This window comes from Galleria mellonella, unplaced genomic scaffold, assembly GCF_026898425.1.
Source record: "Galleria mellonella isolate WM207_F2 unplaced genomic scaffold, CSIRO_AGI_GalMel_v1 utg109, whole genome shotgun sequence".
NCBI classification, from domain to species: Eukaryota; Metazoa; Arthropoda; class Insecta; order Lepidoptera; family Pyralidae; genus Galleria; species Galleria mellonella.
Window position 1 is genome coordinate 1,715,607 of NW_026441972.1, and position 24,407 is coordinate 1,740,013.

General features: G+C 40.6%; 1 protein-coding gene across 1 annotated transcript in view; it reads right to left on the reverse strand.

Annotated features, from left to right (window-relative positions):
- The window catches only part of LOC113511252 (uncharacterized), a 202,857-nt gene that overhangs the window by 66,714 nt on the left and 111,736 nt on the right, over window positions 1–24,407 (reverse strand). The window contains exons 12-18 of the mRNA XM_052892420.1: window positions 23,551–23,657; window positions 22,656–22,774; window positions 22,117–22,205; window positions 21,517–21,634; window positions 20,427–20,524; window positions 19,664–19,805; window positions 18,603–18,720 (exon numbers count right to left, since the gene is read on the reverse strand). Of these exons, the coding sequence (XP_052748380.1) occupies window positions 18,603–18,720; window positions 19,664–19,805; window positions 20,427–20,524; window positions 21,517–21,634; window positions 22,117–22,205; window positions 22,656–22,774; window positions 23,551–23,657 (791 nt within the window). The remainder of the gene's footprint in view (window positions 1–18,602; window positions 18,721–19,663; window positions 19,806–20,426; window positions 20,525–21,516; window positions 21,635–22,116; window positions 22,206–22,655; window positions 22,775–23,550; window positions 23,658–24,407) is intronic.

Consider the following 24,407-nt stretch of genomic DNA (forward strand, 5'->3'; position numbering starts at 1 on the left):
CGGGGGGTGTGGGCCGCCCTGCCCGGAGCCGGCCGCATTGGGGACGCGCATGCGCACAATCAACACTCGTCTCCATTGTATTAGGACGATAATTATAAAGGTGCACACATATTATGTCAAGGTATAATTCCTTTTGCATATACATACTTATTTCCACTTAAAATTTTTATGCTATAATATTTTTTTTATTATAGAATGACATGTGATCATGTGGGCCTAATTCTTGTGCGGATACTAACGTGTGTGAACGCAAAGTCCGTCGATCATAGAAAAAGAAAGAAAAAGTGTGAACAATATTTACACTATGGATATTACTGGGATGATATTTTACTCCTCATGCGTTCCGAACACCATCATATTCTGTATTATGTCTTTAATGCAAATGTATGCATTAGTTTTGTTATTCTGAACAATGTGTAACAAATCTAGAAAAGAACATTTATTGTGTGAATATTTCTATTCACACGAGGTTTTTATGTAGAGAAGAAAGTGCCAATATCTTGTTTTATCTACTTTCATAACTCCGCAATTTCTAAAACTGTAAACTTGATTACAATAGGTCACCTTAATTCCTTTTCGGTACTTGCATTCCGCTTTCAAATTATATTCCTGTCTAACATTAAAAAAAAAAGCAATAGCATATCAACGATTTTATTCTTGTATCGTGCAAAACAGTGGAACCATAGAAAGCACTATACACGGCGACCCGAAGATTAAGCGCTCGTAAAAAGGGGGTAGCATGGCAATAACGTCTTGATACCGACGCCCGATTTTACCACCCGAACCGCAACACGTGAACATCAACCCAAAACACAAGGTGATACGTTTCAGAATACAATGTATGCTGGCTGGCAATATTTCAATATTTGTATGACACACGTCCATTTAGTAAAGACCTTCAGGACTCCCGACTGTTTGTTTTGTCCGATGAGTTTACCTCGGAATTTGTTCAACTCTGCGTAGAGATGTAGATACTACAATGTAATATGCGTGGATCTGGCATATTAATGTATTAAACAATGTACTGATGATGATGATGATGATGAAGAGATATTACAAAGGAGTGATGATAGATTTGTTCCATGAACAACTAAGAAAAAAACATAGCACGAAAAACCCACTTAGTGGGACGGATAGTACTGCCAATCGTTGGGAGTGAAACGGTCTCTTTTCGGTTGGCCGTATTTATGGACAATGTCGTCTCTGGGTTCACTAAAGATGGCGTGATAACATGTTGTGCTATAATAAAAATAAAAAGACAATTGGGAAATAAAATTCTGTAGTAGTAGTGGCAAACCAGTACAGTTTTCTTTTTACGAGCTGAAGGTTCCAACAAAGAGACTATCTTCTCGCGATTTGATACGGATGGCATGGTGTCTGTTACATTAATTGCTGGTGCTCTTGTCGAGGCAAAAAACATCATACAAAGAAAGAGAGACGACTAGGGACTGCTACTTCAGGAATTTAATGGTCGGCCGTCGAGCGGACAATCTCTTCTTCATCCTGCTGTAATAGGTAGCGGAAGCCGACTACTGTTATATGGATTTACGACCTCAAATGTTACAGGGATACAATTAGTACAGCTGCGTCAGATCCTTTCCGTTTGACAGTTTCATCATTATTGCAATCAACATCTGTTGGTCGAGTAATAAAGTACCTCTCCTAATGCTTTCCTACTGGGGTCTGGATTCTGGGGCCATTGGTTTTAGCGCATGAATTTGTATTGTTTTAGGAGTAGCCAATGCTCAGTAAAATGGGGAGGGATTTTTAGTAACAGGGAAATTAGTTCTCATTGCTAACACTATACCCTGTTGGGAGCCATCATTGTTAATTCTCATGATAATGACTTCATCCTCACCATAAAACTTCCGTTGTTAGCAATACAGGGTGCATTGCTAGCAATCCGTCAGGTCAAGTCGACTTCGGCTAATTGACCTGACTTTTCATTCTCACCTATCATATACCTTACTGGTGCCCCGCCAGCGTATACCGAAGCGCAGACGGGGTAAAATATATGTACTTTCAGACATCTCTTTGAAGTTTTTTATTATACGCCTATAATATTTTTTAATGGATGATAATGGAATAGTAACCCTACCCGTGTTATTGATTTACACCAACGGGGCACCAGTGAAAGATGATAGGTGAGTATGAAGCAGGTCAGTTAGCCCATCGTGATGAATTCAACAAGAATTGTTCACGATGGTTTCCAGGGGGAACTACGTGGACGTCGACCTAATAGGGCATATTGTTAGCAATGGGGCTGTGAAACTCCATTGCTAACAATCCCTTCCTATTCTGTTGTACAAAACATTCCGATGAACGACCATAAGGGCAATCGATCGAACACAGAGTACAGATAGAATGGAGACAGTTGTCGAGTTTCATGTATCGAGTGAACAAAAGAGAAGCTTGTACAAGTCAGTACATACGTCGTAAATACGGAGGCAGGAGACGCGCGTGCACTGAATACTGAACGGTGGCAGGGCGTGTTCAGTTTGTGTTTAGCTACTGGAACCAGTTACTGGAAACATTTTGTTTATTGTAGAACACGACAAGCGCGAGGCTCTGGTGGCGTGGATAACAATCATTGTATAAGTTTGTAACAATTGTAAAAAAAATTGTAAAATTGTAAAAATCTTTATTGTACATAACTCAGATTAAATACTAGTAAATGATTTAATATACAATGGCGGACTTATCCCATAAAGGGATCTCTTACAGTCAACCTTTGAGAAGCTGAAAGATGGATTTGATGGACAATTGATGGACGGATGGATGGTAGAATGGATGTTTGTTACTTTATTACTCAAAAACTACTCAATGGATTTGAATGAAAATTGCAAACACGGGTGTAGGTTAGATTACATCTTAGCAAAGGAAACTTTATGTATTTACTTATTTATTCACGCGAGCGAAGTCGTAGGATACAGCTAGTTCAATATAATAAATTCAATTAATATTATAAATATGAAAGTTTTGTAAAGATGTTTGGTTGTTTGTCGAATTCAAATTTAAATAGCTGAACAGATTTGATCGATTTAAACATACACAATATACACATAGGTCATACCCTAAATTAAAACAGAATATATGAAGAGCCAAAGCAGAGTCATTTGTTGAAGATGAAAAAAATTATAGAATTTCTATTCTTATTACTTCACCAACATTTCCAACAGTCTAAAAAATAACAGTAGAACAATTAAATGGTAACCTATTTATGTAAACTTACTAATTTCACTCTGTACTTTCAACTTCTACTTTCCACGAATTGAGCGAACAAATATTCTAGTAATATATAAGAGCACGCTAGTAGTTGGAAGGAGGCTCAGTTCCACCCACTCGTTAAAGCATCCCCACTCCCATCCAGTTCCAATACAGATGGCGCGCGTCGAACCCGGCCGGTTTTATTGCGGAACCCACCATTCAATTGATATTTAATATCTTCTCCGGGTCTGTGTATTAGTATACATTTGTGTGGACGTGTGATTTGACATTGTGGTTGTATAGTTACTTGACAAAAAAAAATCCAGTGAACATTTCATCTCCCTATCTCCTTTAATATAATATTTGGGAATGGAATAACAATCAATTTCTTACGATTAACTTCCGTCTTGACAATGTTGTGAAAGAGGCTAAAGGAATAAAGTATACTGGCAAAAGGAAAATTGGAAATAAAATTCTGCAACAAAGCCGTCTCGCTACCACTAGTAAATATCCAACCGACTTGTCTATGCTAATTCGTTGGCTATAGTATTTCCGCCACCTAAAATACCACCTAATTCAAATAAAGATAAACTTGCCAAGGTACTAGCTGTTTTCATAAATGCTAATTCATTGTTTTTAATAAACATGTCGCTTACGGCTAAATAGCTCACTTGCAATATACAAAAATACTTTGTTTCAAACAATATACGACTAGTGAAACTAGACCACCACACAAACGACAAACAAATGAGGACAATCAAGTATTTACGCTGATCGTAAACACAAGTGCTTTTAGTTTAACCGGTTTGTCGCTTACCACAAATTCACCCCCAATCACAATACGTACAATTATATTGTTGAAAATAAAATAGTTAAGCTATACTACCACACAAACGGCTTAAATACTGACAAGTATTTGCGTTGATCGTGTACGCCAGTCTTAAACCAGCTTGTCGCTTACTCCCCAATCGCAATACGTACAATTACATTGTTGGGAATAAAATAGGTGAACTAAAATTACTCGACACAAACGACTTCCGTGCTCGCGCCACGTGGCACAAAGACTCCCTCCTTTGGTCATCGTAATTATTCGTGACTTTTGCGGGTTCCGAGTTCCGACCGTGCCACAGTAGCAGATTAGTAAACAGTATTACCATTTATATCGTCACCAACGTACAGTAACCAAAACCTAGCTTGATGCAGGCAAGTAGGGTAGTCTAAACAAGAGGTTTATCAGAACATCGCTATGCTGGCTCTCATCATTTCATATTGTATTAATATGATTTCAAAAGTCTCTAAAGAATTTCTTTATAAAATTGTGTATATTAAAACTACTTCCGTCAATAAATTATTTTTGAAATTTTGATGTTTTGTAAAGAATTATCATAAAGCGCCACCTGTCGACTGTCGTAACCGTTGTTTTAAGATCACATGGGTGCAGTTCCACTTTTGTGTAAATCACATACTCACGGCGCCGTCTCACGTCGTGTACAGAAGCATCAACTGGATTTAACTCTAACTTTGTAATAACGTCGTTCTGTAACGAATCATCACAAAGTACCATCTATCGACAGTCGTTTCAAGGTCATAGCGGTGCAATTCCACTTTTGTATAAATCACATACTCTGACCACTTGGCGTCGTACGTCTTACATCACGTATAATGTACGGAAGCATTAACTAGATCTAAAACTTTGTAATTACGTCATTGTATAAAGGATCGCTATAAAGCGCCATCTATCGACTTAAGTAATCATCGTTTCACGGTCACATCATTGCAGTTCCACTTCTGGTCTAACCACATACTCTGTGAGCGCACGGCGCCGTCCCACGTCGCGTGTAATGCACGGGAGCATTAACTCGATCGTGTTTACGGCCGCTGTTTACGTCACGTACTCGTGCGCCTTAATGGATTAACATTTGCGCGCCTCTGTCTACGTGTAACGCGTGATCCCGGAAAATTACTAGCGCACAGAACGCCTTCAGAGAATGTATCTAACCCTGTTCCCAATGGAGAGAATTTCTATTTAACGTGATTAATGTCAACCGCAAACAGTCAGAGATGGAACTGATTTTTACCAAGAATGCTCGTCTCACCGTTTTATTAATATGCATCTACAGTAAACCTGTACAGTATTTAATACTAGGCAGTCAGGGAAGAAAGGGATTGTTAGTAATGGAGACTGAAAATCCTATTGCTAGCAATATACCCAACCAGGTCGACCTGTTCGCGGTTCTCCCTGGAAACTATCATGGTTAATTCCTGACGAATTCATCATGATGTGCTAACTGGCCTGTTTTCATTCTCAACTATCACCCTTCACTGGTGCTCCGCAAGCATATATCCCGTTAGCGCAGGCGGGGTTACCATACCATTTTCTCCCATCAGAAAAAAAAATAAGCAGTCCACATAGCTACGGACTTTTTTTTTAATAAAATGATAGTACATGGACTATATTACTCATTGATAATTGCTTTCTATGATATTTTCTGAGTTATTCAACTACAAAGATTGCTCTCAGCAATAAGACCGCCTTACTGTACTTATACAATTGTATCGTTGCGATTGTAATTGTCTTGCTTATTTTCTATATTGTATAATGCAAATAAAGTATACTCATGATTTCAATTAATATTCAAAAGAGATTTATTTTAATGAAGCGTTTGGCGTTCCAGTATTTCTGCCTACCTTAAAAATTGAAATAAAACAAAAATTTGATCAAAAATTATAATCATGAAAAACGTTTTAAAGTTGTCGAATATGTACAATATGTATGCCGAATATATATATATATATATATATATATATATATATATATATATATATATATATATATATATATATATATATATATATATATATATATACACAATCGAATCGAAAAGCATATTTCTTTGAAGTTACATTATAATATTACAACTCCAAATACTGAGAAATCAGGTCGCCCCCGTCATTCGCGGAATTCCGTATCGCAATTAAATAACATTCAACAATACCGAGAAACAACTTCTCGTGTCATTTACGACAAATTTACCAATAAAAACATAATCAAATCTCACTGTCGGCACAACGAGAAGCGGGCCCTGATATGACTGGAAAGCGATCGCTACGAGATGGATGAGTTCCTTGTAGGGTTGACACGAGCGTTGAATTTATAAAAAAAATAACCACGTGAGTTGCCAGGGAGAACCGTGTGAAGGTCGACCTATTAGGGTATATTTGCTAGCAATGAACCTATTACATCTTCTTATTAACAATCCCTCTCCCGCCAATATAAATTAGTAATATAGGGTTCTACTTTGCAATTTAGAATTGGCGTAGACGTCGCATAACATACAAAACAGTACAAGCAGATTGAGAACCACTGACTTTTGGAAGTCGCTTAAAAAATATACATAAATGTTGGCAATCTCGTTAGCTAGTCGAGCCGGGGTGAAGGGAGGGGAGGAGGACGGAGGGGATAAAAATAAACATGCCGACAGGCGGTAGCGTTACGACAAACTACCCCCGCCGTGGCGCGAGCATGCGCAGTGAAATCGTCTAAGGCATGGCACATATAGCCAGCTACCAAGCTATACTACCGAATATTACTACTATTATTAACGCGAAAACTTTGAGGATTATTTTTAATACCACATTTTTTTATGCTACTTCTTGTAAATTCACAGCCATATCCCACCCTTCAAACCGAAACACAGCCATGCAAACACAACTGGTTCACGGTAGAAACACAAATGGGATAGAGGTGTCCAAGCAAACGACTTTTGTACAGTCTCCCTCTGGTAACGTACATAGGTGCCAAACAAGCATACAAGCTGTGAGATAGTAAACGACTACTATAAACTGATCTGACTGGCCACTATACGAGGTCTGTCCGGAAAGTTCGTATAAAAGTGTTCTGGAATGCGAGAAAGAGGAGTGGGGAGGCCAGGTAAGCGCAGGACCCCTTCCTTATGTCCCTAACAATGCTTCAGTTCTGGTCTGACCGCCGTGCGGTGCGAACTGGCTTGTCACGCCATCTGTGAAGTTACCTCTTAACGAAACCCCGTCGGCATGGAGCCCGCTTCCGTTGAAGAGCAGCGCGTCGTAATCAAGTTTCTCTCGAAACTCGGCAAGAATGGCCGTGAAATTTTTGCCGATCTCAGAACAGTTTATGGGGATGATGCTGTGAAGGAACCAACCGTCCACAAGTGGCTAAAAAGATTCAGAGAGGGCCGAGACAATGTTGATTGTTTTTTTCGATGTTCGGGGGATTGTCCATCAAGAATTCGTCCCTCCAGGCCAGACAGTTGATGGAAAATTCTACGTCGATGTGCTCAGACGCCTCAAAGCTCGTGTGGCACGAGTTCGTCCAGAATTGGCGCGAGAGGGGCGTTGGATTCTTCACCACGACAATGCCCCTGCCCACACCTCTCTTGTTGTCCGTGAGTTTTTGAGTAAAAATTCCATTACGGTGACCGAACACCCCCCCCTATTCGCCGGATTTGGCCCCGTGTGACTTCTTCTTGTTCCCAAAAACCAAATTGGTACTTCGGGGGCGGCATTTGGGGGACATAAATGAGATAAAAAAAGCTACGACGGGGCAGCTGAGAAACCTACAACCAGAGGACTTTCAAGGAGCCTTCTCACAGTGGAAACGGCGTTGGCACAAGTGCATTATGTCACAGGGGGAGTACTTTGAAGGGGATAAAATTGATTTACCTGAATAATTGTAAAATAAAATTTTTAAAAAACTTTTATACGTACTTTCCGGACAAACCTCGTAAAAAAAAATTTAAAACATACGAGTATCGAGTCAACAACGGGATAATCTAAAATTAACTAATACGTGTATTACAACTACATTTGCAGGATATAAACCATCTTTCATCAAATACAAAAACTGTTTATCATATAGAATAGAATAGAAAACATTTAGTGCCAGTAAACATACAATCACAATAGAAAATATAGAAAATACATATACAAGAAGTGTCCCATACTAGGCAAAAGGAACCGGCTCAGATGATGCTGTGAGTGTCCCAGCGCAATGTGAACAGTTGCACAGCCTTGGCTGAAAACCAGCTCTGTGCAGCTGTTTTCAAATAATGTATGTATGTACATTGGTGAACCAAAATACGAGTACAAACAATGAAGACAAATGTTCCAATATACCGAGTACTGAATCGATATTGGCGCCCAACTATACAAATATAGGGACGTTGGTGTGAGCGCACACCCACATATATCATGAATCAACATCACCTAAGGGCCTTACTGCACTATCACATAAAGGATCAGATGTATACCTTAAGGGCTCCGTGCACGGTCAAGTGGTTTAATCATTGCCTCTTGTAGGATAGAGACCGGGCCTTCTGTCTTATCAAAAGCTAGAGTCAATTCGCTTGACCGTGTACGTAGCCCATTACAGCAATAAAGGGTGGACACTACATTTTTAACAAAAATAATTGTCTATTTGAGTACAAAATCATTTATTCATGCAAGACACCCTTGTAATTAAATTGTACGCCAGTTTTTTTTTTTTTAAAAACACAAAATTAGATTATTTTCAACAGTCTTTTAACGCATCATACACGGAATAAATTTCGAGTAAAAGCCAGCGGAACAATACTAATCAAAATACCAGTATCTATGTTTGTTTGGCCGTGTGGTCCCGGCATAGAATAGGCCACCCCTTCCTTTTCATTTCTAAAGCCTGACAGCGGTTACTTTTTTTAGCGGTTAGCGTGAATTGCACCTGCCAAACGTGGCAACTACTGACAAAACCCTCCAAGCTTATGTTCATCAGTGGACAGTTAAAGGCTCATATAATGATGATGTTTATTCGAATAATTGATTCATAGCTTGATCTATAATCATATACATGTGACAGTGTAATAGCCCCCTATGGAGCTGCGACAAAGGGGTAGTATCACAACATGGATGCTCGAAAGCGCGGCCGGAACAAAGAGTGCACTACGCTCGAGTGACTATCAGCTCAAGCCTCAACTATGACCGCCTCGTGTCAACGGCAAGTGGTGAATGTACACAAATATACGACTTCGCCGTGTGGGCCTCGGCATAGAATTAGCTACCTCTTCCTTTCCCGTGGATGTCGTAAGAGGCGATTAACGAAAGGCGAGGGATGGGCGGCAGCGTCCCTCTTAAACATCTCTAAAAGCCTAACCGCAGTTGCCAATTCGCCTGCTAAACATGGCATTGACTACTGGCAAAACTCCCCTTATGGACAAAGCTTATGTCCAGCAATGGACAGTAACGGCTGAAATAATAATACACAATAATACAACTTCAAACTTCTTTCAGAAGAATATTTTTCGAAGGATTGCATTAATCCTATTAACACTTTGCTGATCGGGAATTCCACCATGGTTGAATGTTTGGAATTAAACTAAAATTGAAAAAAAAAACCTAAATACAAAGAAATTTTTTGGTCATGAACGCTTTGTAATCCAAACGGTCTTATCCATAGTGGTAGAAGGACGTACCTAGACGCTGATGCAATGACGAGTTTACTCGTCACCGGTCAGAGCAACGTTTAAGTAACCGTAAAGCAGTTGTGTTTGCATGGCTGTGTTTCGGTTTGTAGGGTGGGATATGGCGTGAATTTACAGGGTACAGAGCAATAACACCTGAGTCCTCAGGAATGGGGGGTATCATGGGCAAGACTCTGTTATGTCCATGGTACTGCTCATATCTATAGGCGACGGTTACCACTTTCTATCAGGTGGGGCCGTCAGCTTGTTTGCCCTTCTAAGTTGTATAAAAAAAAATTCTCAATGCCAAAAAAAAAACTAATAAAATCAAATAAATGGTAATCTCTTAACCGGAGTTGATATTAAGATTTAGGTTAGCAACCCAACGAACAAACTCCATCACTAATCCGACTGCGTTAGCGAGATCACGCGAGCAGCGTGCGATCCCAAATCCCGAATCTCGGGTACAATTAACGGAATCCGTGTAATCTCGCATTCTTACAAATAAAAAATTCCGATCGCGTCCAATCGACATCTATTGTTAAGCCAGTCGGATATGTAAGCTGGGTAAAGGTGCGGCCACACTTGCCGCAATGTTGAAACAAAACATTGTAAGTTCATATTACATAACGCCATCTACTCGCAAACTAAGCAGAGCTCGTATTATGAGTGCTAGACAATAAAAGGAGTGTTTCTTTTTATGGCTGAAGATGGAATGGTAACCCCGTTTGTGCTATCGGGCTATATATATACGCTGACGGGGCACCAGTGAAGGGTGACAGGTGAGGATGATGGCAGGTTAGTTGGTGACCAATTAAACAAGTATTAACAACTATGGTTTCGAAGGGAAACCGTGTACAGACCGACCCTGTATTGGTAGCAATGAAGTTGTTAAATTTCATTACTAACAATCCCTTCCCCCATAAAAAGAGTGTTAAACCGCTATACTGCCCAGTGTTACCATTCCATTTTCACCCATTACAAAATAACTGTTGATTAAGGTACTCTTATACAAACGACAAACGAATCTTGCGATAGAAAAATAGATAGATACTCTTTATTGTTTCCTCCATAAGATTACAATAGCAAACTTATTACAAATACAAACAATTACAAGAAAATATGACACTGAGAATACAACGGGCGGCCTTATCGCTAAAAGCAATCTCTTGCAGGCAACCTTTGGATAGAATATTCATTACATGAAAAAGGACGAGTCAGCAATGTCTTGTTACTTATTTTTTCTGATATGCATGGTGATGAAAATATATCTTCTTGTATCGCAAGCAAGAGAAAACTTAGTTCAAAGAAGTGTATAAATAATATAGTAAATAAATATATATCGATATAATATAGATTATCGAAATTAGAAATAAATTAATAGGCATTCTTCGTAATCTTACATCAAAATCCATTATTTAACAAACTGTTGACAGTAAAAATCTTTAAAACACGAATGAAAACAGTCAAATTTTGTCTTGCTTCTGACCAGCATCGAATCTATCACGCCTTTAAAAATTTACAATAGGCCGCCAAATCTATTTTCTATACTTATAATAAATCTGTAGAGAGGTCAATACTGTACATGAAATATATTTACAAAATAATTATCAGGGGGTGATTAGTGATCGATACTGATGCCAAAAATGCAATCAGTAAAATTTTTGTCTGTCTGTCTGTATGTTCGTTATAGAAACAAAAAGTACTCGACGGATTTTAAGGAAACTTAGTACAATTATTCTTCATACTCCTGGGCAAGTTATAGTATACTTTTCATCACGCTACTATCAATAGGAGCAGAGCAATGAAGGGAAATGTTAGGAAAACGGGAGAAGCTACTCCATTTTTAAGCTTCCGTCGCGTGTGCAGCCATAATGGCCACTTTTTTAAATGTAAAAATGTCCACCCGTACGACGCCGAGACGGGCCGCTAGTTTATTATAAACGTGTATAAAAATGTTTTGTATAAATGTCCAATAAGAAAAGATATTTATTTATTTATTTAATACTTTATTGCACCAATATTACAGGATTTGTTGAACAATTTTCGATTAGTATAGTGTAGTACAAAAGGCGTTTTTATTGCTAAGCAATCTCTTGCAGACAACCCTTTGGGTAGAAAGAATACGACGCAATACATAATCCAATTTTCCGTAATTTTCTGAGACTTGCATTCAGCCATTTTCCGCTTGATAGCATCAATGTTTCAGTCATCCATGTATACACCAGCCACACGCTATATTATTTAGAGAGCCTAATTCATATTCAGCGTGATCATCCGCTAACACAGCGCACGCACGCCGCCCCATCCCGGCCGTAACACCGCAAATGGGTTTCCAATAATCCCCGCGTTGCCGGCACGCTGTATGTCGGCGCTGGAATCGCTTCTTTTGCTATTGCACGATGCTTTTATACGTTGCCGAGTTAATTTCGTTGAATTGAAAATGGCGTTGCATTTATTAATCGGTGTTTCAGAGAGCGGCGACTGAATTGTAACTAATACAATAACACTGGGGAGCTAGTGATGGGGTTGGAGGAAATTTATTTATTTACTAATTTCAACTTTGTAAACTTGTTAATGGGCTCTGAGATTAGAACATGCAATGTTAAAAAAAGGCCGGTCAAGTGCGAAACGGATTCGCGCAACGAGGATTCCGTACAAAATCATTAAATTAATTTTTTTGTAACTACAAATTTACGTTTTCCGTTTTTTCCCCTTTACTTGTGCTACATGACATTGCTTTTTACCAAATTTCATGTTTCTAGGTCAACGGGATGTACCCTATAGGTTCTAATCCCCTTTGCAAATGTCAAAATATGCGATATAAATGGAACATAAACGGCCGTATCTTTTGGTTGCGTCGATTTCGAACCTTGATTTTTCACTGCTTTAAGAGATTGCAGACCTGAGTATGCGATATTAATTTCAACTTGATACCTCCTCGCGTAAAGAAAAAGGGTCTTGACAGACGGACGAATGGACGGACGGACAACGAAGTGATTCTATAAGGGTTCCGTTTTTCCCTAAGGAGATACGGAACCCTAAAAATGATAAATCAGCTAACAGTTGGCTTATATTTTTTGGGAACTTTTTACACATTCTGCGCTCCATCTAGATGTTATAGATATTATGGTCTACTAGGCACATGATTCGAGATTCGCGTGATCATCTCAGGTATTTACGCCTACACTATTCGTGTTCGAACGCACATTGTGTAAATTGTAACATATTACAAATGTGTATGACTCTAAGTACGAGTACAGAGATAGACCCCCAATAATTAAAAACTAATTAAAAATTATGTTTCACAAAAAAAACCGTCTTCAATTACGATAAAGCTAGTTATTTTGATTTTGAATCGATTTTGATAAAAATTTCTTTATGGACCTCCCCCCCCCCCCCATCTGGAATCAACCGCTTATATCTAGAATAACTAAAATATTTACATCATACATTTTTACCAGAGGGCTTTGTACAAAAGTCGTTTGCTTGGGTACCTCTGTCCCATTCGTATTTCAACCGTGAAGCAGTTGTGTTTGCATGGCTGTGTTTCGGTTTGAAGGGTGGAATATGGCAGTGAATTTACTAGGTACAGGGGAATAACACCTGAGTCCTAAGGAATGGCAACGCATGGGGGGTATCATGGGCGAAACAGTATACTCTGTTATGTCCACGGTACTGCTCATGTCTATAGGCGACGGTTACCACTTTCCATCAGGTGGGCCGTCAGCTTGTATGCCATTCTAAGTACTATAAAAAAAATTGTCAATTGTTAAGTTAAACAGACTCTGTGAAATATGACATAAGTACTAAGAGAATAAACATTTAGATGGCTACAAACAGAGATGAATGGAACTGTAAAACATATGACGCCAGCTCCAAATAGATACGGGGAAAGGGCGGGAAAATAACGATAGTTATTCTTAAAAACGCACCATTGGTACGGGGGCGGGCAGGTTGAGCAACCGTGACGCAAGCAGGGGGTACCGGGTCGTCGCTTAGCCGCCCCATCTCGACACCGCGACAAACACAATAAGCGACTTGAATCAATTCCCGTGTACACTCGCGCTGACGTCACGGGAGAGAGGTAACAGCTCGGGCAACATAGCGGTACAAGTCATAGGCTGAACACGAACGACTATTTGTGAATGCCTCATTGAAATAATATTGTACTTTATTATATGCGAAGGATAACCAAGCTGAAGTGGCAATGAGCTGGCCACATAATTCGAAGAACCGACAAGCGATGGGGAAGAAAAGTTATTGAGTGACGACCCCTTACGGGAAAACAGTGTAGTACGACCCCCCACTAGATGGAGTGATGACCTTAAATCTTACGAATAATTATAATATACAGCTCACAATAATATTTATTCTATTTTATTCTATTTTAAATGCATTGCAGGGAGTCAGTGGATGCAGGTGGCCGTGGATGAGAAGCCTATGTTCAACAGTGGACAGACAATGGCTGAGAGAATGATGATATTTTCGGTGAATACAAAATATTTTGATTGGAAGAGAATGCAGTTAGAATTAAATATACCTTTTATATCATAGTATTTATTGATCAAGGCACTACAAGGTAACAAACTAAAAAACTTATTTTCACATTTATATATAAGTAAGGATTACTTAATGTTGTTTACTTATTATTTGATAATTACATTTGTAATAATTTTACGGCATTAATCATCGCGTCAATTGAAAATATACTATTTAAATTACATATTACTTTACAGTTGATAATAAGATAAAAAAAATAAAACAAAACCAGAGGGAGACTTTGTACAAAAGTCGATTGCTTGGGTACCTCTGTCCCATTCGTGTTTCTACCGTGAAGCAGTTGTGTTTGCATGGCTGTGTTTCGGTTTGAAGGGTGAGATATGGCAGTGAATTTACAGGCTACAAAGGAATAACACCTGAGTCCTCAGGAATGGCAACGCATGGGGGGTATCATGGGCGAAACAGTATACCCTGTTATGTCCATGGTACTGCTTATGTCTATAGGCGACGGTTACCACTTTCCATCAGGTGGACCGTCAGCTTGTTTGACATTCTAAACCGTATAAAAAAAAAAGTTAACAAACCGCTCTTCGCTTATCCCGCATACCGTAGCAAGAGCTGAATACAATCTATATGAAATGCCAATACGTTGTGATATCCCGGCTTACTCTCATCATATTAAATCGCTCAGTGGTAAAATGTCACAAAGCAAACACACCGCGAAATTGTAACCTTAATGCAATAACATATGGCAGATTTTCGTAATGGTTGAAACGGTCGTAAATAGAAGTAATACTATATTTCTAGGAAAACAAAGGAATTTATGTGGATGTAAAAATGAGGCGAAATATGATACGTAACAATATGTTGACAGGCAGGTACTATGTTGGCAATAAATGCTGCATAGTTAGCAATTCAATATATTATACATACGTATAAAATTATTATCCTGTCATTCATAAAAAAGTAAAATGTCTCATGAACCTATTTTAGCTAGTTTTTTTTTTATGCAACTTAGAATGGCAAACAAGCTGACCGCCCACCTAACGGAAAGTTGTAACCGTCGCCTATAGACATGAGCAGTACCATGGGCGTAACAGAGTACACTGTTTCGCCCATGATACTCCCCATGCGTTGCCAGTCCTGAGGACTCATGTGTTATTCCTCTGTACCCTATAATTTCATTGCTATAGTTCACCCTTCAAACCGAAACACAGACAAGCAATTACAACAGCTTCATGGTAGAAAAACAAGAACCGAAAGGACTATCTATCATGCAAAGAAAACTTGAAGAACTACGGCGTGGAGGAAGATTTATTTATTGCTAAACATAACAAGAATAATATAAAAAGTAATATAAATTGTGCTACAATGTACTCTTTTTCTAGCTCAACAGGAAAATACACTTTATTTGTTGGAACAAAATGTGGCAACCCTAGTTGTGGATAAAAATAAACAAGTAAGCGCGACGGCGGAGGGCGCCAAGCTGCCGTGTAAAGGGGCCCGGCAACCACTTAAGGAGGTATTCGGTTACGGCGGGGGGAAAGACTAAACTGTGAGCAGACAGGTCAGGACTCTGAAGGATGCGTTTGTGCCTTTATTGGGCAAATAATAAGAGGTATAGGTTTTGAAAGTCATTCGGTACAACTGTATCTTTACTAATATTTATAAATGTGATAATGTTTTTTTTTTTTATACAACATAGAATGGCAAACAATCCGACGGCCCACCTGATGGAAAGTGGTAACCGTCGCCTATACACATGAGCAGTACCATGGACATAACAGAGTGTACTGTTTCGCCCATGATACCCGCCCATGCGTTGCCATTCCTGAGGACTCAGGTGTTATTCCTCTGTACCCAGTAAATTCCCGCCATATCCCACCCTTCAAATCGAAACACAGCCATGCAAACACAACTGCTTCAGGGTTGAAACACGAATGGGACAGAGGTACCCAAGCAACCGACTTTTGTACAAAGTCTCCCTCTGGTAACCTCCGGTTTTATTCACCTCTTGAGCCCTTCAATGTTAAGCCAATCATTATAAAATTTTTCATTATACTAAGCCGCCTATTCAACGCTTGATCGCTTGATCAAGTAAGCAATACTCTGCCTAGCATAATGTTGTTTTTAATGAATGACAATAGAATGGCAACCCCGTCCGCGCTATCGGTATACACTAACGGGGCACCAGTAACAGATGATAGGTGAGGATGAAGCAGGTCAGTAGGCCCACCATGATGAATACACCTGGAATTGAGCACGATGGTTTTCAGAGTGAATTACGTGGAGGTTGACTTGACAGGGTATATTGCTAGCAATGGGATTCGTAGTCCGCATTACTAACAAGCCCTTCCCGGGAAGAAAGGGATTGCTAGTAATGGAAACTGAGAATCCCATTGCTAACAATATACTCAACCAGGTCGATCTCCTCGCGGTTCTCCCTGGAAACTATCATGGTCAATTCCTGATGAATTCATCATATTGGGCTAACTGGCCTGTTTTCATTCTCATCTATCACCCTTCACTGGTGCTCCGCCAGCGTATCCCGTTAGCGTAGGCGGGGTTACTATACCATTTTTTATTACCATTACCACCCATAAAAAAAAACCAGTTTCCAGGAGGACCATACGAAAATCGACCAAAAAAGGTGTGCATGTTACAAGTGCCAGATAATTACACCAATCACGTGGTCCATAAACTAGGATAGCCTATATTAGTCCTTCTTACCCTTAGTTCCTCACTGGGTAACGAAAATCTGTTGCTAGTAAGTATTGGATAGTCTGAGAAGAAAGTTGATTTGTCTCCGCAGGTTATTAGGTGAATAATATTACTTCGGGAAATTTTATAAAACCTGTTCCTTCCTTACGGAGCCATTTTTTAATACTTTTTTTATTATAATGTTTTAATAGTTTTTTTTTTTAATACAATAACAACGTAAAGGAATTAAATCTATATATCGGACCGAAACAAGTATTATCAAGAAAATGCTGCTAGAGTCCGTTACTAACAATCCTCTCTCGACGTTAAACAGTTCGAAAGGTAAAATAAGGTGTAACCATCTGCGCGGTTAGATGCTCTTTGCCAATATGGCGGGGTGGCACTTAACATCCACAGGTGGTTCCGACCGCCCCCGATCTCCGGCGCTGAGTACAATGCGACCTGCAGCGCCCGCGGAATAAATGAATATTTTCATTGTTTTGTATAGAAAGACATCGCCGGAATTTGAGGGCACAAAAATAGGAATGCGTCTTTATTTTATTATTTACTAGCGGCCCGTCCCGGCGTCGCACGAGTGGACATTTTTACATTTTAAAAAGTAACCATTAAGGCTGCACACGCGACGGAAGCTTTAAAATGGAGTAACTTCTCCCGTTTTCCCAACATTTCCCTTCACTGCTCTGCTCCTATTGATCGTAGCGTGATGAAAAGTATACTATAACCTGCCCAGGAGTGTGAAGAATAATTGTACCAAGTTTCGTTAAAATCCGTCGAGTAATTTTTGTTTCTATAACGAACATACAGACAGACAGACAAAAATTTTACCGATTGCATTTTTGGCATCAGTATCGATCACTATTCACCCGCTGATAGTTATTTTGTAAATATATTTCATGTACAGAATTGACCTCTCCACAGATTTATTATAAGTATAGATAGATTTATATTTTGTAATGAATTTATATAGTCTCGTTCACGGAATCTTGTCATCAGATCTAAGGACAGTAGTGTCGAGTGAGCGGTATATTACACTGACAAATATTTATTTATTATATCATCATCATAATCATCATTTCAGCCATTATCCGTCCACTGCTGGACATAAGCCTCCCCCATAAACTGCCATAAGGAACGGTCCTGAGCCACTTGCATCCACTGACTCCTTGCAATGCATAACAATGTACACGCGTATGTCAACCAAACCAGCGAGCGTGTATCAAAAGATTGATGAGTGTGGAAGAAACGAAAGAGGTTTGTTTGAATCGAACCATTTGGCGTTCCATTGTTTCTGCCTACCTACTGTAATGGGAGACAGGCGTGACAGATATGTATGTAGCTATATAATTAAGAAATAATAATAAAAAATAATAAAAAGGAAATAACTCATAAGTTGTTTGCTTAGGAGTAATCCATTGACCTTCAGCTGTTACTGCAGGACTTAAAATCATAATAAGTATCATACAATCACACCAAATAACTGGTCCTCAAGGAAGGTCTCGTGTTAGGAGGAACCAGGCAATAAGCACCTGGGGACACTATCCAAAACACCCACACTTAAGCCAATTAAAAAAAAAAGTCAATTTTCATAATTGACCCGACCAGGATTCGAACCTAGGACCTTATTTACGCAAAGCAACGTGGGCACCGGAGTGCCACAGTGATCTAATTATGTAATAAATGGTGTGTAAGGTCACTGACCTTGATCGGCTTTGTCGACCTTGGCGGGCGTCAGTCTTCTGTCAGCGAGCGCGGCGGCCGGCTGCTTGGGGCTGTTGCGTTTCGACGAGCTGCGAGACATCACCAGCGACTGCGGGATCTGGAACAGTCCAGTTCAATGAAGTCATCTAATCCAATATCTACCAGCGCCGAAGATAACGGGACGCGGAAAACAACAACATTCTTGGGAGAAAGGGATTATTAATAATTGAGACTAAGTTCCCCGTTGCTAGCAATATTCTCAATCGAGTCGACCTGCACGTGGGTCCCCTGGAAACCATCGTGCTAAGTTCCATGTGTATTTAACACGATGGGTTAATAGACCTCTTTTCATCCTCACCTATCATGCCTCACTGGTGCCCCGACTGTGTAGCGCAGGCGGGGCTACCATTCCATTATCACCCATTAAAAAAATGGGAGACAGGCGTGACAGATATGTAATGTAATGTAAATTGGACTCTCTTTTCCAAGATAAACCTCTCATTTGGGCCGTTGTGCGTTTGAGTCGTGGCTAGTACAGCCAACGCAGCTTCGCCCTGAAGCACAGAAGCTTCCTGGGATCTTCACAAGCGTCACGGAGCGACCTCACCGTTCCAAGGATTTCTAAACGTTGATGGGCTACAGCTTCACATTCGAGGATTTCGCGAGTAGTCCTTTCTACGGCGTCGAAACAGCCTCGACATAGAAGGCTGACAGATATGTATGTATGTATGTATTATATGGGAACAGTTGGTAAAGCTGGCGATATACCAGCGAGTGGAGTGATGTTGAAGGCGTTTTAATGGATGATAATGAAATGGTAACCCCACCCGCGCTATCGGTATATACCGGCGGGGCACCAGTAAAGGATGATAGGTGAGGATGAAGCAGATCAGTTAGCCCATCGTGACGAATTCAACAAGAATTGTTCACGATGGTTTCCAGGGGGAACCACGTGGAGGTCAACCTAATAAGGCATATTACTAGCAATGGGGCTGTCAAACTCCATTGCTAACGATCCCTTGGCCACCCTGTTGAAGGTGTTGCCGGTCGGACGCACGCACCAGCTTGTCGGAGCGGTCGCCGGAGGGCAGGCGCGCGATGGTGACGTCGGCGCTGTCCTCGGGCGGCGGCGGCTGCTGCAGCCAGTTGTACTCGCGCTTGTCCACCGGCACGCCGCGCCGCTCGTAGTCCTGCGCCTGCGTCCTGCCACACACGCCCACGTCACACTACTTACACTCTCACATTATACGACTACGAGTCTCCCTATACTAATGCTGCTCTCAGCAGCAAACGACTCAACTTTTTCATACAATTTTGCGTGATAAATAGTTATGAGTGATTAATTTGTAACTTCTCTATTTCTCTTGTTATGCATATTTTTGTAGTGCGTAAACACTCATTTTATTTATTAAATAATACGTCAAGATACATTTTATGCGTAAATATATAGAACACTGATAAAAAAAAGACAACTAATTCGAATTAAATAACAAGTTGACCAATTTTTGAGGCTCTGGGCTCGATCTATAAAGACTATACTTGTACACCTTAGACTAGTGAAACAGTTGTGTTTGCATGGCTGTGTTTCGGTTTGAAGGGTGGGATATGGCAGGCGACGGTTACCACTTTCCAACAGATGGGCCGTCAGCTTATTTACCATTAAAGTTGTATAAAATATAAGTTATATATATATATATATATATATATATATATATATATATATTGCAAGTTTCTTTTTAATATACGATAAATTATTTAACTGTTAAGCTGTTGTAACAACTCCTGTTTATATAAACAATACATAGTTCCTTAACCGTCACTCACCTTAAACTTTCATAACAATCTAAACATACTACGGCATAGTCGCCATTTTCTAATAATAATGAATTTTCAGTCCGCCTTTGCATTAAAAATGGGAATTCCTGTAACAAAAAATATTTACTATAGACGTGCAGAAACGACACTTATTATATGTATGTGTGTGTATGCTATATTATGTATAATAATATACAGAAAATAGTGTGTATATGTGATATGGATACAAACTAAACCATACAAGAACATTACAACTATATTATTTCAAATACTTCCGCCCGTAACGTTATCACCTCCAACCAAGTTCTGTTCTCCTAGTACATGGAGTAGCGATTTTAAAATATCAAAAAATATTTTCCCTTCTTAGGATATATTTAAAATTGTAGTATTGTTAGGAAATGGCTTTTAGTTACCCCCTGGAAACCATCATGGTCAATTCTCGTAAATTTCATCACGATGGGCTAACTGACCTGCTCTCATCTTCACCTATCATCAATCACTGGTGCCTTGCCAGCATATACCGACAGCGGAGGCCGGGTTACTATTTCATTATCACCAATTTAAAAAAAAAAAGTATAAGTAAGTGTATTGTATTGACAGAAGGGGAAAAAATTGACACTTGATGCGACACGACGAACTTATGAACATTATAACAGGAAGTAAGATAAAAGGAAGGAGAGAAAAAGGGAGATCAAGGCATAGTTGCATCAGGCAGATCAAGGAAGGAGTTGGTGTCGTATCTTGTCAAGAGGTGAAGAGACTCGCTGAAAATCGTAGTGAGTGGCGAGAGCTCCACCGACAAGAGCGCAGCTCTTAAATAGGATAGATAGATGTATTTTTTTTTAATGGGTGATAATGGAATGGTAACCCCGCCCGCGCTATCTGTATGCACCAGTGAAGGATGATAGATGAGGATGAAGCAGGTCAGTTAGCACATTGTGACGAATTCAACAAGAATTGTTCACAATGGTTTCCAGGGGGAACCACGTGGAGGTGGACCTGATAGTGTATTGCTAGCAATGGGTTCATTAGACCCCATTACTAACAATCCCTTGCCCCCAGATAGATGTATTGGTAGTGTGTAGAGACGGCCGCTCACCTTGATAGGCAAGGCCCGCACCCTCTTGCGGTAGGTCTTGATGCCGCACAAGTGGCAGTGGTAGTCGTGCGTGTTGTACACGCGCCGCTCGGGCGCACAGCCACCCGCCGCCTCGTACCTGCACCATCATATATTACGTTGGTAGCTAATTTACACGCATTAATGACAATTTTTATCTGACAAACAAAAATTCTAATGTTTCCTCTCTAAATAATTAGTATTAGATGATATGTGAATTTACAGGGTACAGAGGAATAACACCTGAGTCCTCAGGAATGGCAACGCATGGGGGGTATCATGGGCGAAACAGTATACTCTGTTATGTCCATGGTACTGCTCATGTTTATAGACGACGGTTACCACTTTCCATCAGGTGGGCCGTCAGCTTGTTTGCCATTCTAAGTTGTATAAAAAAAAAATGTAAGGACGAAGTTTACAAATTAAACATAATATGTTTATAATTTTTTTTGTATTTTCACAGACCGTCAAGTAGATGGGCTAAAAGTATAATTTTCATATTTGTTCCATATCCGTTACAAACAATATACGTACTTATAACCAAGATGACAAGATTGGAATTACAAAAGATGCACTACTCACCGCCTCCACTGGCTCAGCAACGAGTGGTAACAAAACGTACAGACTAGCGCGGAGCCGTTCTCACGCAACTGCTCCGCGTTTGGATGACTCTGCAATTAAAATATACTGTATCAACCATTAACTGTCCACTCTTAAACAAGCATCTCCCATAATGGAGAGTTTTGCCAACAGCTGCCACGCTTAGCAGACGGGTTAGGTGATGTTTTAAGAGAGACGCTGCTGCCCATCGCTCGACTATTAACCTCCCTTAGTTGCCTCTAACAACACCCACGGGACAGGAAGGTGCGGTCCATTCTATGTAAGGACTACCCGGCAATAAAAAAAAATTAAAAAGCTTTTATGACATATACCCATTACAGCAGATCAAGATTTCGTTGTCCGCCATGTATTGCTCGTATTTCTACCGTGAAGCACCTAATTCCATGCCCACAATAGACGAAGGAAGAGATACATGTGAGGGCAGAGATTATTGGCAATTTTCACTGGCTATCCCGCTAGAGACTTGCCGTGCGTATAGACAGTTGTATGTGGCCGCTGACCTGATGCGTGAGTAGACAGGGGAAGTAGGGCGCGTTCCCTTGCGGCTGGCCGTACAGTATCCGCGCCAGCGTGAAGTCCGAGTGCAGCCCGCACAGGAAACAGTATATTGATGTACACGCTGCGACAACAAACACCATAACGTTATATATTATAGATACCATATAGGAGATTAGATATGATTTAAAAATAATTGGAAAATTATAGTAACAGAAATATGAAATAAACGTATAAGTTATTTTCTAAAAATTATTTTGTGATTGTAAAACATTTTAAAGCATCTATACGCCACGCTGGAGTAATTTTATAATTTGCAATGAAAAAATTTACAAGTGTCAAAAATATACATAAAATGTTTGATAAGTTAAGTTCTACAACCTTCCATATTAGCCATCAATCCCCGACCGTCATTCCGTTCACGCACGTTTTGCATCACGTGTTTCGCCTCTAAACAAGGCATTTTCAGACAAATTAAATAGGTGCCGAAAATTGACAAATTAGGCGACGTTGCCAGACTTCCATACCATATTAGCTATTAATTGTCCACTGCTGAACATAGGCCTCCCCCATAATCCCATGGGGTTTTGCCAGTAGTTGCCACGCTTGGTAGGCAGATTGGCAACCGCAATTAGGCCTGTGATAATGTTTTAAGCGAGACTGCTGCCTATCCTTCGCTCAATAAGTTCCCTTAGTCGCCTCTTACAACTACAGGAAAAGAAGGGGGTAGCCGATTCTATGCCGGGACCTATGACCGTGTCAATTTGTGCCCAGATGTAAACGTATTCTTCCCTTGCCCGATCCACAACCAACACTAGCTGAAGAGTCTCATAAGACTATTAAATTTGCAAGTATTGTATAACGCTACTGACGGGCACAGGGCCAACAGCACGAACTCACCACTATTACTAGCAACAGTTCTATCGGAGGTGGTTGAAGGTGGGGTGGGTATCACTCGATCGCCGTTCATCGATGAATTCGACGGTAACGGTGAAGGTATATTATATCTGAAACAAACATATATTATTAGATATTTGTGACGATAAATTACTTAATAAAATCAAATTTTTTAGATAGATAGAGACTCTTTATTGTTTCCTCCAAAAGATTACAATAGTAAACTTATTATAAATATAAACAGTTAAAGGAAATAATCACAATGAGAAAGTCTTATTACTAAAATCGATCTCTTCAAGGTAATCTTTGGATGGAGAGGAATATTTAATATAGTCTGTAGTGCCCCTGGACCTGCCACGCAGCGCGAGCACGCCAGCACGCGGCCGCCGCCACCAGCAGCAGCAGCAGCAGCAGCAGCAGCAGCAGCAGGAGGGCAGCGCGGGCGAGGAGTAGTGCGGTGTAGGAGTACCTGCGGTGCTCGAGCGGCACGCGCTCGGCGTCCAGCAGCTCCCACTGGCGCGCCAGGTGGCGCACGCAGCGCGAGCACGCCAGCACGCGGCCGCCGCCACCCCAGCAGCAGCAGCAGCAGCAGCAGCAGCAGCAGGAGGGCAGCGCGGGCGAGGAGTAGTGCGGTGTAGGAGTACCTGCGGTGCTCGAGCGGCACGCGCTCGGCGTCCAGCAGCTCCCACTGGCGCGCCAGGTGGCGCACGCAGCGCGAGCACGCCAGCACGCGGCCGCCGCCACCAGCAGCAGCAGCAGCAGCAGCAGCAGCAGCAGCAGCAGGAGGGCAGCGCGGGCGAGGAGTAGTGCGGTGTAGGAGTACCTGCGGTGCTCGAGCGGCACGCGCTCGGCGTCCAGCA